This window comes from Taurulus bubalis (assembly GCF_910589615.1).
Source record: "Taurulus bubalis genome assembly, chromosome: 9".
Lineage (NCBI taxonomy): Eukaryota > Metazoa > Chordata > Actinopteri > Perciformes > Cottidae > Taurulus > Taurulus bubalis.
The window spans coordinates 5,575,169-5,589,442 of record NC_136597.1 but is presented as its reverse complement, the minus strand read 5'-3'; the positions used below and the strand labels follow the sequence as shown (position 1 = coordinate 5,589,442).

General features: G+C 41.7%; 1 protein-coding gene across 1 annotated transcript in view; it reads left to right on the top strand.

The window, feature by feature from the left end:
- Nucleotides 1-8,630, top strand: part of necab2 (N-terminal EF-hand calcium binding protein 2) — a gene marked incomplete at both ends in the record, with an annotated part of 95,167 nt that extends 86,537 nt beyond the window's left edge. Inside the window, 4 exons of the mRNA XM_079223210.1 lie at nt 701-813; nt 5,730-5,807; nt 7,233-7,324; nt 8,602-8,630. Of these exons, the coding sequence (XP_079079336.1) occupies nt 701-813; nt 5,730-5,807; nt 7,233-7,324; nt 8,602-8,630 (312 nt within the window). The remainder of the gene's footprint in view (nt 1-700; nt 814-5,729; nt 5,808-7,232; nt 7,325-8,601) is intronic.
- Nucleotides 8,631-14,274: the final 5,644 nt, after the last annotated feature.

The window sequence follows — 14,274 nt, the reverse complement described above, 5'->3', positions numbered from 1 at the left end:
CACATCGTATTTCTCACGCTGAAAAAAAACTCTCGGCTATTTAATGTGCCGCAGCGCACAAACATGACCTGGTCGCGCTGCCCTCACCATGGAGGAATCAAGCACGTCTCCCCCGAGTCCCCTGGAGTTCTGCCGCGAGGTGCCACTCATCAGCCAATCAAAAATAAGAAGGTCCACTAATCCTCATTAGGTCGTCGTCGATTAAGATTTCTCGAGTCAATTAGTCAATTTTCTTCATGTTTTTTTCCATGCTGAGTGACTTACTTTCAAGAAACACAGAATACACAATATTCAAAGTGCAGGTTTTGCATGATTATAAAGTCAGTTTTACAGATCTGTTGATTAAATCATCGAATTTATTTGTCGAGAAAATGTTAAAGAGTCTTCGTCGACTAAGAATGTCTCTGGTCGAGGACAGCCCAAACATGTACTATAGAAAAATGTGGAATTTGTTTCTATGAGGCAAATTTTTCTTGTTCTTTCATGGTAGTGTGTATTTACCAAGTTTCATGACCAGCGTTCACTAATTCATATGGTAAAGATTGTGGCATAGGTCAAGTAAACCTCCATTGTTGCGTAAAGAACCTCACATACAGTATGCATGTATTTATATTTCTCTGCTTGTAACAAACACAACTGCTTGACACTTCCATAAATCATCAACACCAGACTGACTTGCCTTCTCTCTCTTCCTCTGCAGTCCTTGCTGCTGATTCGTCAGGAGATGGTGGTTTCCCAGAAGAAGCTTGGCGACTTTTGTGAGGCTCTGAAGCAATACCTGAAGAACGTCTCCACTCAGAGAGACTGCTTTCAGTAAGTCTCCCTGCTGCTCCACATTCTCACAGCTGCTGCTGCAGAGTGCAGCGCCATAATCATAATTTTTAATATTTAATGTGCTCCGTTTTCAGTGTCAGGACCTCGCTGTTTTTATCACTTTATCAAGAACTACCTCAAATATTCCCTCCTCTGTTCTTTGATGTTCACACACACGCACAATTTTGCCTGCTTTTAGTGTGTAGTTCATTGTCACAGTTCAAAGTGGTTTGGATCAGTGAGCCATTAGTATCATACCGCATACCCAATGTGTATGATATTGCATCTTTAATATAGTCTGATATACACATACTGTATATATACATATTGTATTATAAACTTCCTTCAACTCTGAGCTTCAGGGTGCCGTGAAGTTTAATATCCAGAGAGATTTTTCCAGATCCCAGACTCAATATCATGTATGCATAGTCCATGTATGCAGATATATTCTGCATATGCCTTTGGCAAGACTCCCAAGTCGTGGCTCTCCTGCAACTCTTCTGTTTGTGTTGCAGTTTCTCCCTCCAGTTACTGCAGTCTCTACTTTGGGATTAGGGGTCTGCAAGAGGGGTTTGAAGACTCAATATCACACAGAATGCATAGTGGAGGTGTGCAATGCTGTTGGGGTAATGTTACAACATTGATTCATAGTGGAGGTAATCGGGGTGCAGACTCACCTACTCATGTACTCACGGACACACAGGGAAGACTTCGAAACAACATGAATTATCCTTTAGGGGCAAAGTCAGAGTCCAGACCTCATTCTAGTTGAGAATTCCAGGCAGGACTTGAAAAACGTCTGTTCTCTCACATGCAACCTGACAGAGAACACCTGAGAGAGAGAGCAGTTTTAAATCCACAACAACTAAAGGCTGTACCTGCTGCCAAAGGTGCCTTTCTAAATATTGACCTCCCAATAGAATAGTGCCAGCATATCTTGTAATAAGAATAGCCGTGGACAGGGGGAGGGGGCAAATGAAGTCATCTGGCTGAAAGTTATTCTTAACAGGTGATATGTGAAGATAGCGTCTTGACAGAGTCTTTGGCGCTTGGACTCTACAGGGGGATGTGTCTGCCCAGAGCAGCAGCAAGATAACCTCACCCCCTGTGGAGTCCAGAGACGGGTGCTGGATGATGATGATGATGATGATGATGATGATGAGGTTGATAGAATGATTAGTTAATGAAGATGATGAATCTGCGGAGATGGGGACCACGAGAGACGATCACATTTAAAAAGAGACAGCAGCGAGACGATAGTCTGAACTCACACTAGAGCTTCATATGTTAGAAAGTAGAACAAGGCGAAGGTTTTAGGGTTAGGACACGTTGTTTATATCTTTTTGGTGATGAAGCGCTGTTGTGCCTGCGGCTCCCACCGTGACGGAACCGCTGGTCACACATTATCGAAGCTCGTAGCGCTGCCATGGCACGACTCTTGAGATGGCGCGTCCCTATCTTTGAAACTCCACGTTATTAAATCTCTTTTGTTGCCGTGAATTGTAGCAACCGGCCGCTCTGATCCCAGCACTGTTTTCGCCAAGCGTTTTCTCTTCTCATGTAAAAGCAGTTCCAGCATTGCCTTTTCAATGACACAGTAAGAGAGGAACACCTGTACCAACAAGCCAAACGTTTGAGAGGAAGGAATCCTGAAATCATGTATTGTAATAGTGCTACGTTACATAGGAAAATCCAGTCTTACAAATGAATTTGGATACTATTTTCTATCAATAACTTTGTCATCCATCCGTTTTTAAACACCATTTGGTGTAATTCCCCCCTTCCAAAAAAAACTTTCAAGGATTTTCAAGGTCTGGTTCCTAGCAGATAAAAAAGTAGTTAGTAACACGCTCAGTCACACCTACTTCACACTCTTCTCCAGCGGGACAAACACAGCTCTGAGTACAGCTGAGGTCAATAAATAGCACACGCAGGTGGAAGAGGCCTTCGGATGAAACACCGCCATTTTTCTGAGGACGCTGTTTGCTTTCAGCATTATCTTTTCCTCTGGCTTGTTGGTTACATTCGCTACTCTCTTACTGTGTCATCAAATGTGATTACATGCATAAGCACTTTATCATATCCTCCAGCGGAGCTCACACTTCAAGTTATTTCTATTATTTCTCCAGATAGCAGTAGCCTGTCCCCCCAGTGCCCTCCGTAGGTTCAGGGAAGAACTACCGCTTAGACTGTATATATATATATATATATATTTATATATATATAATTTTATTTTTTAATCTATCTAATATTAAACATTAATCTACCTAATATTAAACATTATATATAATGTTTAATATTAGATAGATTAAAAACAAGTACATTGAAATATTATCTATAATCTTATGCTTAAAAACTGCAAATATATATTAATGTTCAACGATCATTTGTGAAATGATTGTGACTCTTTATAATTAAATGTTATTTCATCTTTTTTTTTACTTTTGTAGTAAGAAGAGTTTCATTAAAGCTAAGATTTTTGAGTTACATATGTTGAAATTCTTATTACATCCAGAAAGCAATCAGCAAATAAAATGCTATGACAAAAAAAAATAGTTGGCCAACACTGGTCTGTTTTTTTTGGGTTGGACACGCTTTGCTGGTTTTGCAACATTAAACAACCCCAGCTTGAATGGGATGAAGTTATTTTGATATTTGGCTCCTCTCCACTTTTCAAATATTATCGGATAGAATGGACACAATTCTGTTCAGAAAGAGTAATTTCGGGGTGAAATCCTCTTCCAGCCGCTCCATTTTCAGAGATTGTTAAAGAAAACCGGTGTTTCCCTCCCGCCAGCAGGTCCTGGTGTTCAAAGGATAATGTGTGGGTCTGTGTGCGTCATGTCAGTTGCGTAACTCTGTGCAGCCAAAACACCAGAATGGCTTCACAGGCGAGCTCCATCCCTGAGGCACTGGTCTGGTGACCCCGAGTCTACGAGCCAATGGGAAGGGAGTGGAGCCTCTCATATGAGATGCATCACTTTCTTTAGATCACACAAGTATAAAAGCTAAAAGGCTTCCGCTTTGTTGTTGGGTAGGAGAGGCTGACAGTATCTTCTGGGTCAAAAACATACAATACTATGACTTTTTATTGACCCCAAATGGACATATTATTTGTATTTTTGATGGCTATGACTTTTATTTATTTTTTGATATACTATACAACTACGTTTTGTAAACTTTGTTCCCCATACTATACTGTGACTACTATGACTTTGTATACTATTACATTTTTAAGTTCATTATCATACCATAATATACATGATAGTTTTTATGAAATACTATGAGCTTTTTTTATGGCATCACACTATACAATCACTTTTCTTCTTTCTTTTTTTCTTTCTTTTTGCGATGCTTTACTTTGACTGTAAAACATAAAGTGTACTGGAGTTAGCTACAGTACTCAGGGCTCATGAACTAAATACATGAATTTACTTGGTCTGTGTGCTTAGTTTATTTACAGCAGCAGCCTGGTGGATTCTGAAGGACTTTGGTATTGTTGTTAATCTATCTAACTAACTCGCTTTTGAATTTAAAAGGAGTTGTTGGGTTTGCTTTGAGATCCAGGAGGCAAGTTATTAAAAGCCATGAGTAAAGGGTGTCACTACTGAAAATAATGTAAGTAACAGTCTGGAATGGACTTCATAATCCTCTTGACATGACAGAAATATGACTTTGATTACATATTTAATGGAGCTCAGGTTGCCTGTTATAATCCGTCTGCTTTCACCGGAGAGACTCTCTGGAATTATTTACCAATAAACTGTGTAGAAAACACTACAGGTCATAAACCTGAGACCTGAACTCGTACCAGAATTTGAAAAAATGTTCTAACAATGAAGAGGAGATTTTTTGGGGGGAATTTTAGAGAGGTCTGGAATGAAAACTGGAATTTAAATTGTATTTGTGATGAGAGGTCGCCGGAGCAGCCATTTATGCAAGTGTAATTTCATGCCGAAACAAGTACCAAAATGGCAGTGCTCCATCTGATCTGCATAACCACAACCTCAGCTGCTCCACTCCTCTCACTGGGATGTGAAATGACTGCTATTCACTTTTACTGGCACTGAATCAGAGGCCTTTGGGTTTTGTCAAAAACTCATACCTACAATGATTCATCTTTAGCAGTCCATGGTAATCTTGTATCAACTATGTAGACAGATGTCAAGACTGTAAACATAAAAAAAGAGAGAGACTACAGTTAATTGGACACATAATCAACAAAGCTAAATGACTGAGTCGCAGAATGTCAAAGTGAATCAATATCTATATATTAAGAATGGATTAAATGGCAATGTGCAATGGGAAAAGGCCACTCGTAGTGACAAACGGTGGACATTCACAGCAAGACGCATCGACGCTGGACCAGAGGCAATATGGAGCCCTTGTTCATTACAGCGGCACGTTGCCCTCTAAAGTGCCTCAGGGAATTGACCAGTCACATCCAACTTCCCCCATTTGCAATGACCGGGTCACACATGGTTGCATTAGATAATTATAGTTTCTTTTCTTTTTTTAAAATGGGATGCAATCTTCAAGCCCTCATCGTTGTGTTATGTGCTGCGGCGTCAATATTGTGCAGGATGAGGAAACAATTCACCATCTTTTCCTCCTGAAATCCAAACTATTATTGTGTGTACGTTTTAACCTCAATAATATGTCTTTAATAAGCACCTGCCATGACTTATGTGTCCTCACGTCTCATATCGCTTGTACTCCTTTGCACCTACTCCACCTCTTCTGTGATGTTGCATCTTTCCCTCGCCATCAACCGATACTGTATATACCTGCATCTCTTCTTTCCGCCTCATTGCTCCCTCCTTGATCCACTTTCCATTCTGTCATATCTCTCACTTCCTCACCTTTCACTCCACTTATTATCCACTCATTGCCATTCTCCTCTGTCTCCGCTCCAGTGTGACTGCTGTGCGTCTGCCGGACGGTTTATCCTTTGTCGTCTACGAGTTCTGGGATGGAGAGGAGGAGTGGAAGAGGTGAGTTTTCAATCACATGTAAGCCCTGGCTTATATCTCTCTCTCGTGACAGTATTATAACAATCGCTCACCAATCCCCCCCTAGGGGTTGTTATATAAAACTGTAAATCATAGGTTGTTTTATGATTTAAAAAAATAATAAAAGCCCCAAACTGCTGTATTTGGATGTATTGAACACCATAAGCAATATACAAGTGAAATGTATGGTTTGGTAAATGAGAAAATTCAAATAGCCCAAATGGGCCCCAATGAGACCTCGCCTGAGTCTTCTGTACTAAACCCTCTCTAACTTTTATCAAAGTCAACCTTTGCAGAAAGAATGTTCACATATTGTGCTATGATTTGGGTTAGAGTTGGACCTTACAGCTGCATCATTTCAAATAAATAATCATCCTGAAAGTGCTTTTTTTCTAGGCAAACCTGAAACCTTTTCATTGTTGCTGTGTGTCATCTTCATTCACTCTTAACCAGTAACATATGGACTGATATGTACACATCTGAACAACATTTCACATGTGTACCTTTTATTATAACACCACAATTATTCAAACAGCCCTAGTGGTTGCAGAGATCAACCCTTTTTAGTTTGGGTATGCAATTTTCGAGCAGAGGCCTATAAATAGGTTGGTTTTAGCGTTTTGATTTTCTGAGACTTGTGTGAACAAGCTTGTAAAAGAAATAATAAAAAACGTTGAAGTAGCAGTCTTGCTGTGACACTAAAAATGAGAGAAATCAACAGGCAGAATGATACATCTGTGTATGTGGAGACTGTTGGCCCATTGCTGCAACATTTTTAATTCCTAATGCACCTTAAAAGTATTAAACACCATTACTGAGTGTGGACATTCATTTTGTTTCTGAAGTGCCGCTCGTCAGCATTCTGGCTCCTTGAAAGTTTTTTTCTTCTTTTCTTTTCGAGCTGAACACGCCGTTTCTTCCTGCCATTGGATCCCATTGATTGGTGATGGCCAAATAAAGAGAGCACTCTCTTGGCTTCCATTACTGTCATGTGCCTGTTGGAAAGAAGAATTCCTCCACCCTCATTTAATTAGCGTTCTTCAGCCATTCGCTCGCCCCAGAGTTGCTGAAGCACTTGAGTTGCGTCAGGTCATCATGATTAAGTGATGGAGCTGGAGCTGGGCACGGGGAGAGGCTGCTGATGTAGCTGCCTGCTGATCTGAGTTTCTGCTCCACTGCTCTCAGCATCCAACTGCCATTAATATTTCAACTCTTACAGTAAAGGCTGACGGCCGTGCTAAGCGGTTCAAGGCCATGTGTGCTTGCGGGCATTTACGAGTGGCCATGCAGATGCGTTCGCCCGTACACACACATATTGTGCGAGTAGCTTTATATATATATGTGTGTGTATGCGTGTGTATGCGTGTGTGTGCGCGTGCTCGCTCTAACCCTACTTTCTAATTCCAGGCACCTCCAGTCGGCCCCCAACAAAGCCTTTCAGCATGTGAAGGTGGATACACTGTGCCAGCCGGAGACGATGTCCTCTGTAGCCGTGCCAGGTCAGTGGAGAAATACTACAGAGTCAAAACAGAAGCATGGACTCCATTTTTTATGAGCAGTCAAAGGAGCAGTCCAGTGACGTGAAGCATCGCGTTCAGGTCACCGGTCATGGGGAAAAAAAAAAGTTTGAGTTAAAAAACAAAACACATGGACATTTACCAGTTGCTTTAGGAGTGTGTAAGTGTAGAATTCAGTGTATTTTATAGAGTGAGCCACACTAGGGAGTCAAGTGGCATATCTCCAGTAGCTGCCAACAGTGCAGCAGGTTCATCGCAACACTCACTCAAACAAATGGCTCAGTCAAGCTCAGAGGATTTGTGGTTCTTATTTTATTTCCACACAGAGTAGAACAATAATTAAACAGTATTACAGTCGCAAGTAGATGGCAGTGAAAAACAAGTTCACCCTAAGTTCACCCAAGTGATATAATTGCATTGCAGGTGTGAATGATATTCAGGATGAATCCGGCATTTCATAAACTCCCAATTTGTGGAGGTGTGAAGTTTATATAATTAAGTTTGTAAAATAGTTTTAAAAAATTGTTAACAGAAAGCAAGATGGCTTCTTAAAATACCTTGTTCTGTCATATTAACTGTCCAAAGGTATTCAATATACTAAAGATAAGATATGAAGCTGAGAAGAAGCAAATCCTCACATATGAGAAGCTGAAAACCGAGAATGTTTGTCATTTTCTTATTTCTCTTGATAAATGACTTTAATTGATAACCATTAAAGATTTCAGCACTGAATGTTCAACAATAGAACAAAATAGAAGAGAAGTTCGTCAGTAATGAATAGGAGAAAAAAAGGAAATGATGTAAAAACTTCAGAACAGAGCTGCATGACAGCACATTCTCCTCATAATCTTGGGGAAAGTATTAGTGTTCAGGCAGTAAGGCTGGCTGCGTAATTACTTGGAGCTCAAGGCATTCTTAACAACTAAAGCAGCCTGGCACCGTTCACAGCGACCGACACTGGCATGCATCCACGCATAAGCTGCCGGTGACTTGAGGCCTGGCAGACTGCCGTTTGTACTTTTTATTTTTTATCGTCAAACTAATTTTTTTCATCCGTCTCGCTTCATTCTGCCCTCTCCTCGATCACTCTGACTTCTAATTTTCTTTCTTTCTTTGGCTCGTCAAATTCCTCCTCATCTCCTTTCGAACCGTTTCCTCTCGCTCCCTTGGGCGCCTCTTGGCCTGCTCTCCGCTCTGGGCCTCGTTTTCGTTCTCTCTCACCTCTGTCTAACTTGTCATCCCTGTCTCTCCGTTTGCAGCCGCCTGGTGCAGTGTGAACCGGGACTGAGCATGAAGATATTCAACGACACGCTACGACTCTTGGACACGACTCCTGGACACGACTCCTGGACACTCCCCTCTTCCTCTCGAACTACCCCTCCATCCCTAAAAACCTTCCCCCTCCCCCTGCGTTTCACCCCCTTTTTCCCCCTTCCTCTTTCAACCCTCACATTCCTCAACTCTTTTTGTAAGTACATGTTTACACAGTGCAAATGAATGGTGTCAACTGCAGTGAAAATTGAACAAACAGTGCATTTTACAGTGTGAGATTAATAATTTTGCTGGCTCAAGATATTGGATTATGTAACGTTCATGTTTCAAGTAGCTGTGAGCCACTATAAAGTGGAGTTTTTCATGTAGCAAGGACCCTGGCGTTGAGTTTTTCCATGTAGCAGTAACTGTTTTGGGGTAGAGCATTTCGGAATGTGGCTTTTTTTTCACTCCTGTCAGGGTTGACAACAGGTAGCGGATCTAGTAAGCCGTTATTTCCTAGTAGCTGCTCATTCCGCATTTGCTCCCATACAGCGTTCTCATGATGACATTTTGGTTCCCACAATATTCTCACATCAGCCATTCTGCACGCACGTTGAGTAATATAGGGCCGTCTACACACCTCGTTGCCAGATCAGCTCCCAATCTCAGGAAAACTGAACGCTTGAGTTTAGCTTAAAGGTTAGCTAACTCCCTAGCTAGCTGTCAAACTTACTTTTCAGAGTCTACAACATGTGCAATTTAAGATTGGCTGTGCACTGATATGGACGCTAGCTAGAGCTAGCAAGTGCTAGCTAGAGCTAGCAAACAACTGTATTATCGCAAATCTACTTTGCCCAGCAACTTGATTAAACATTCATACATACAATATCCACACATAATGTTCATTTGACTGTTCCCCAATATTACTTGAAGACGGCACCATTGTTTTAATCTGGCTGTCCTGAATTCAAGACAACCCCTATTTTGCAGACCCTTGTCTTTGGAAAGGAAAAAGGACTTTTTGGAAATGAGAATGACTGAAAAATATAAGGAAGGCGATAATAACACATCTGACATCTGTTAAATGCATTTCATAACAAATAAAAAACATTTTCCACCTCAAATGAGAATCCCCATTGACCTGTTTAGCCAGAGAACCGGGGTTACAATCGTAACTTCAGATTTGAAAAGCTTACTGATCAATTTGAGCTTGTTGAGTTTCTTCACATCAGGTAGGCTACGTTCATGTACAATGGCTGCTGTGGGAATAATGTCTCTTATGGTAGGAACTTATAATCATGTGTAAACACAGCACATGTTTTTAATGAGCAACAGAATTCAAAACCCAAATCTCTGTGAAGCCACGTTTCATGATTAGTCCCGGCATGAAGATGGTGAAATCACCTGGCACCAACGACCAGCCAATGGGAGAGGTCGCTTCAGTACGCTGAAAGATGTAAGTCTTCACAAATATTTGGGTAAGTAGATGATTCTGATCGACGGACACGTAGAGAAACAAAGATTTGGTTATTTGTTCATATTTCCTCCACGTAGTGAAACTTTGGGGTTGACCCTCTGAGCAGGGTCACGGAGGCGGTGAGATGAATAGATCGTTTTGCTGTCAAGGGATAATTTGTGACTTAGACAAGAGTCTGCTGCTACCTTGAGACAGAAGAGACTAAGTAAAGAGATAAGGGCAGCGCCTCACTGTTCTCCATGCAGCTAAAGTTTGCTTTATTTCCGCCCTCTGTTTGTGTATTCCGTGTCTGACTTGGCGGTGGGTAGCTTATATTAGCTGTGTAAGTCTAGTAGAGATTGTACATATGAAAATGTGGTTCTATTAGGATTATATTTGTATTTATGGACATCTTTTAGTGCTATGGTGCAAAGTTTTCCTCAGTGGAGGTGGCAGCGCGCTGTCGGCGCTGCGGCTTCTCGTAACGGTTTGTTTGAATCCGAATACCGACCATCAGAAACTTAAACCCATCTGAATGACATTGAATATGAAGCCTTAAACATCACAACATGGTAGAGGAACTGTTGAGGGTTTTCAAAAGGTGACTTTTTTTGGGGGTGTAATGTAAACTCCCAAGAAGCAGGGAAACGCCCACTAGCGGTCGTTCATTGTGGACCTCTCAGAATCAGATTACACAACACCAGTTATGTGTTGCTGATACAAAATGGTTTCTCCAATTCATTAGATCTCTGTACATCAAAACGTTCACAACATATCACTGGAGAAATGACTTTGCTTAGCATACTGTAGCTTATGGATCAACCGCCTCAGCATCAATATCTCTAACGCACAATGATCATGTATATTGTCACTATCACCCCCCAACTACAGGAGACCAAGGTTCTCAATACCTATAATGACTCAACTGGAGGTCATTACAGAAACGTGTGGGCCGTCACAATCAAATGCTAGATGGGTCTAATCGGCTGTGTCTGGTATCTCAAACAATAAGAAAAAGACCATAGTCTGAAAATGGCAATATTGTTCAACAGAAGATCCATCTTGGACTCCTGTGCATGCTTCTCACATTTGCCTCGGTTTCTTTCCACAAACCAAATAAATACAAGTAGATTGAAACCTCTGTATTAAATCTGTGACTACAAACTGGCTTAATTAGCAACACATCCTTCCTTCAGCCCAATTGATGCTGGAAAACACTCTGGAAAAACTGTAATTGGGTAACCAAAACCGAGTCGGTCGAATTCTTTTGCCACATTTTCTGTGTCCGGCCATTCCTGCGCTCTTGACCCAACCAGCATCTGTTGTGATCGGCATTGACCTTTTGGTACAAATCTCACCCCGAATCAACCACTCACCCTGGGATGACCCTGAGGTTGTATTCAGGGTTAGGGTCAAAATGCCTAGACTCAATCCCCCAGACGCCTCACCTTACCTCACCCCCACTAACACCACTATGAGCCCACCACTGTAATACAATCAGACTCTCACTCAGAAAGCACAATGTAAAAATGAGTGAATATTGTGACTTGAAGGTAGAGTATATTAGAGGTTATTGAGTATGATGAGAGTATTTGAAGATATATAGTGTTACTGTTTTATCTGGTTGAAGATGTGTTGATGAGTCACTCTTTCTTTATAGCTCTACCTATCCTTTCAAAGGTGCCATCTTGCCATCCCACCTCACTGTTGAATCTATTTTCTCTATGTTCACATGTGAATGACAGCCAGCCTGTCATCTGCCAATACTGTGGTAGCAGTGAGTGGGGATCCAGCTACACGGATACCAATATTGATCTAGCGCCGCGCTGGGCTGCATTGAGCAGGGCAGGACCGTGTGGAATGTGGAAGTGTTGAATATTATTACATATACTGTAACAGAAATAGGTATGACAGTAGGCTTATAGAACAGGCATGCAAATGCGTTGCTGCTTTATCTGTGAAATGTCTCTACTAATCTCTCAGTGTCTGTGTTAAAGGCACCCTGTGGAGTTTTTGACCACTAGTAGCGCTGTAGAGCGACGCTTTACTGATTTGTTTGAACAGTGCAGGCCACGCAGGCCGCTTCGCTGATCAACAGTGGAGCGCAGTAACGTGCCAACAACAAAACGGAAGATAACGGCTGCTGGCAAACATGGATGTAAACAATGCGATTAAAAAAAATAATAAAAAATGGCTTCGCTACTGTTTTATGAGAAGGAAAATGCATTCAACTCCTTTGACCTCACGGAATCAAGCAATAGCGACTAGCTGCAGTTTAGGGTCCAGTGAAAACAAAACTCACAGGGTTTTAAAATCACAGCCACGTGATGAACCGGAGATAACCTGCAGCTAAATCTGGTGTATGAAGAAGTTACCTTAAGATCTGCGCAACGCAAGTTGTTCAGAGGAATGGTAAATGGACTTGTACTTGTGCTTTTCTAGTCCTACAACCACTCAAAGCGCTTTAACGCAACACGTCCTTCCCCCATTCACACACTGATGACGGGGTCTGCCATGCGAGGTGCCGCCTGCCCATCAGGACTAAACGCATTCAGGCACAGCCTTTGCAGCCTTTGGCAGTAATTTTCAGGTTAAGTGTCTTGCCCAAAGACAGACCGACATGGAGCCGGGGATCAAACCGCTGATCCTCTGATTGAAGGATAACCCGCTCTACCTCTACCGCCCACACACAACATCACTAACCAAAAAAACGCCACTAAACTATACCTTTACCTCAAACAATCAGCGGACCCCTATCCCACCCTTGATCTAGTATCGAGAATCAATAACAACATATTTTATCTTGCATAACATCCTATCATAGGTCCTCGATTATTGTTCTGCAGTTGGTGCAGAATGCTGCAGCAGCAGAAACCATATCTCCCGTTATGGCTCCCTATAGAGTTCAGTTTATGGTTCATGAAGTTACTTCCAAAGTCGTCCGTGGCTTTGGCTCGGTCATAATTTCTGATCTTTTTAACCACTTTAAATCTGCATCAAAGCCTCTCAGGTTTGAGGGGTTGTTTTTATTTCTTCTTCTTTTTGGCATGTGTGGGGTAGTTAAATGAGTACCGATTGTCAAAGTAGCTTGCCTCCGATTTACAGGCTAAACATATTTTGGCTGTATTCCACTCCCATTTATTACAGATTACACAACAGCACATTCTCACATATGAAAGATCGGAGTAATAAACGCTTTCCCTTTAATCCCTTAAATCACGTCTGCAGCAGGTTTAAATTAAACCTCAGATTCCTACGGTGATTTCAATCTCAGTTTCTGAGGACGCAGCCTTTAAGAGATTTAAGAGACTACGTGACTTTGTTCCAGCTGAAACAGGTGTAAACCCGCCCTGAACCTCAAACTGCAGCTAAGCCAACCACAGGGCAACAGTGAGAGACGCCGAATGTAAACCGGACTTTGGTTTGTTTCCAAGAAAGCTCCACAGGGCACCTTTAATCTTTCACTTCTTAAAATAGAAAAAAAAAGAAATATATATATATATATATATATATATATATATATATATATATATATATAGACATATATATATATATATATATATAACTACTTGCACTCCTGTGCCAAATCCTTGTTTGCGTTGCAGAAGGAACTGCTGTATTCTGAATAAAAACATAAAGCCATATTGCATGGATTGATGTTTACATGTCAGTGACTTACTATACTGATAGCCATAGTTTTACAGTACTCGAGTGCTCAGCTGAATGCAGCCCACACGCTCTAATCGAGGGTTTCTTTCCTGTACATTGTGCCCAGCTTGGTTGGGTTTGTGTATATGAGGTAGATAGCGAGTGACCCGTCAGAAATGCCAATACTGTTTCCTATTGATACATTCCTGAATGTCCCTCAGACTGTGCAACCTGTTCTTTTCTATCCTCCTACTCCCCAGTGCAACCTGTGCTTCGCCACACAAGGGAAGAGTTATGCCGTTGAGATGTAGCGAAACGGGCCTCCGATTGAACGTTCCCTGGCAACGTGAACAGATGACAGCGCGGAGGACAGACAGGCCTTCCTGTAAGCAGCAGCAGCAGCTTGCTGTGGCTGCAGGGAAGCTGGTGATCACCAGGTTTACCTCATGATAACAAGCCAATCAGGAATTTGCCGAGCAGATCAAGGCCATAACTCTTCCCTTCCGTGGCTGTGTTCTTTTTCTATCCTTCAACTGAGTGCATGTCAACTGAATGTCCAGTAACTTCTTTGCTG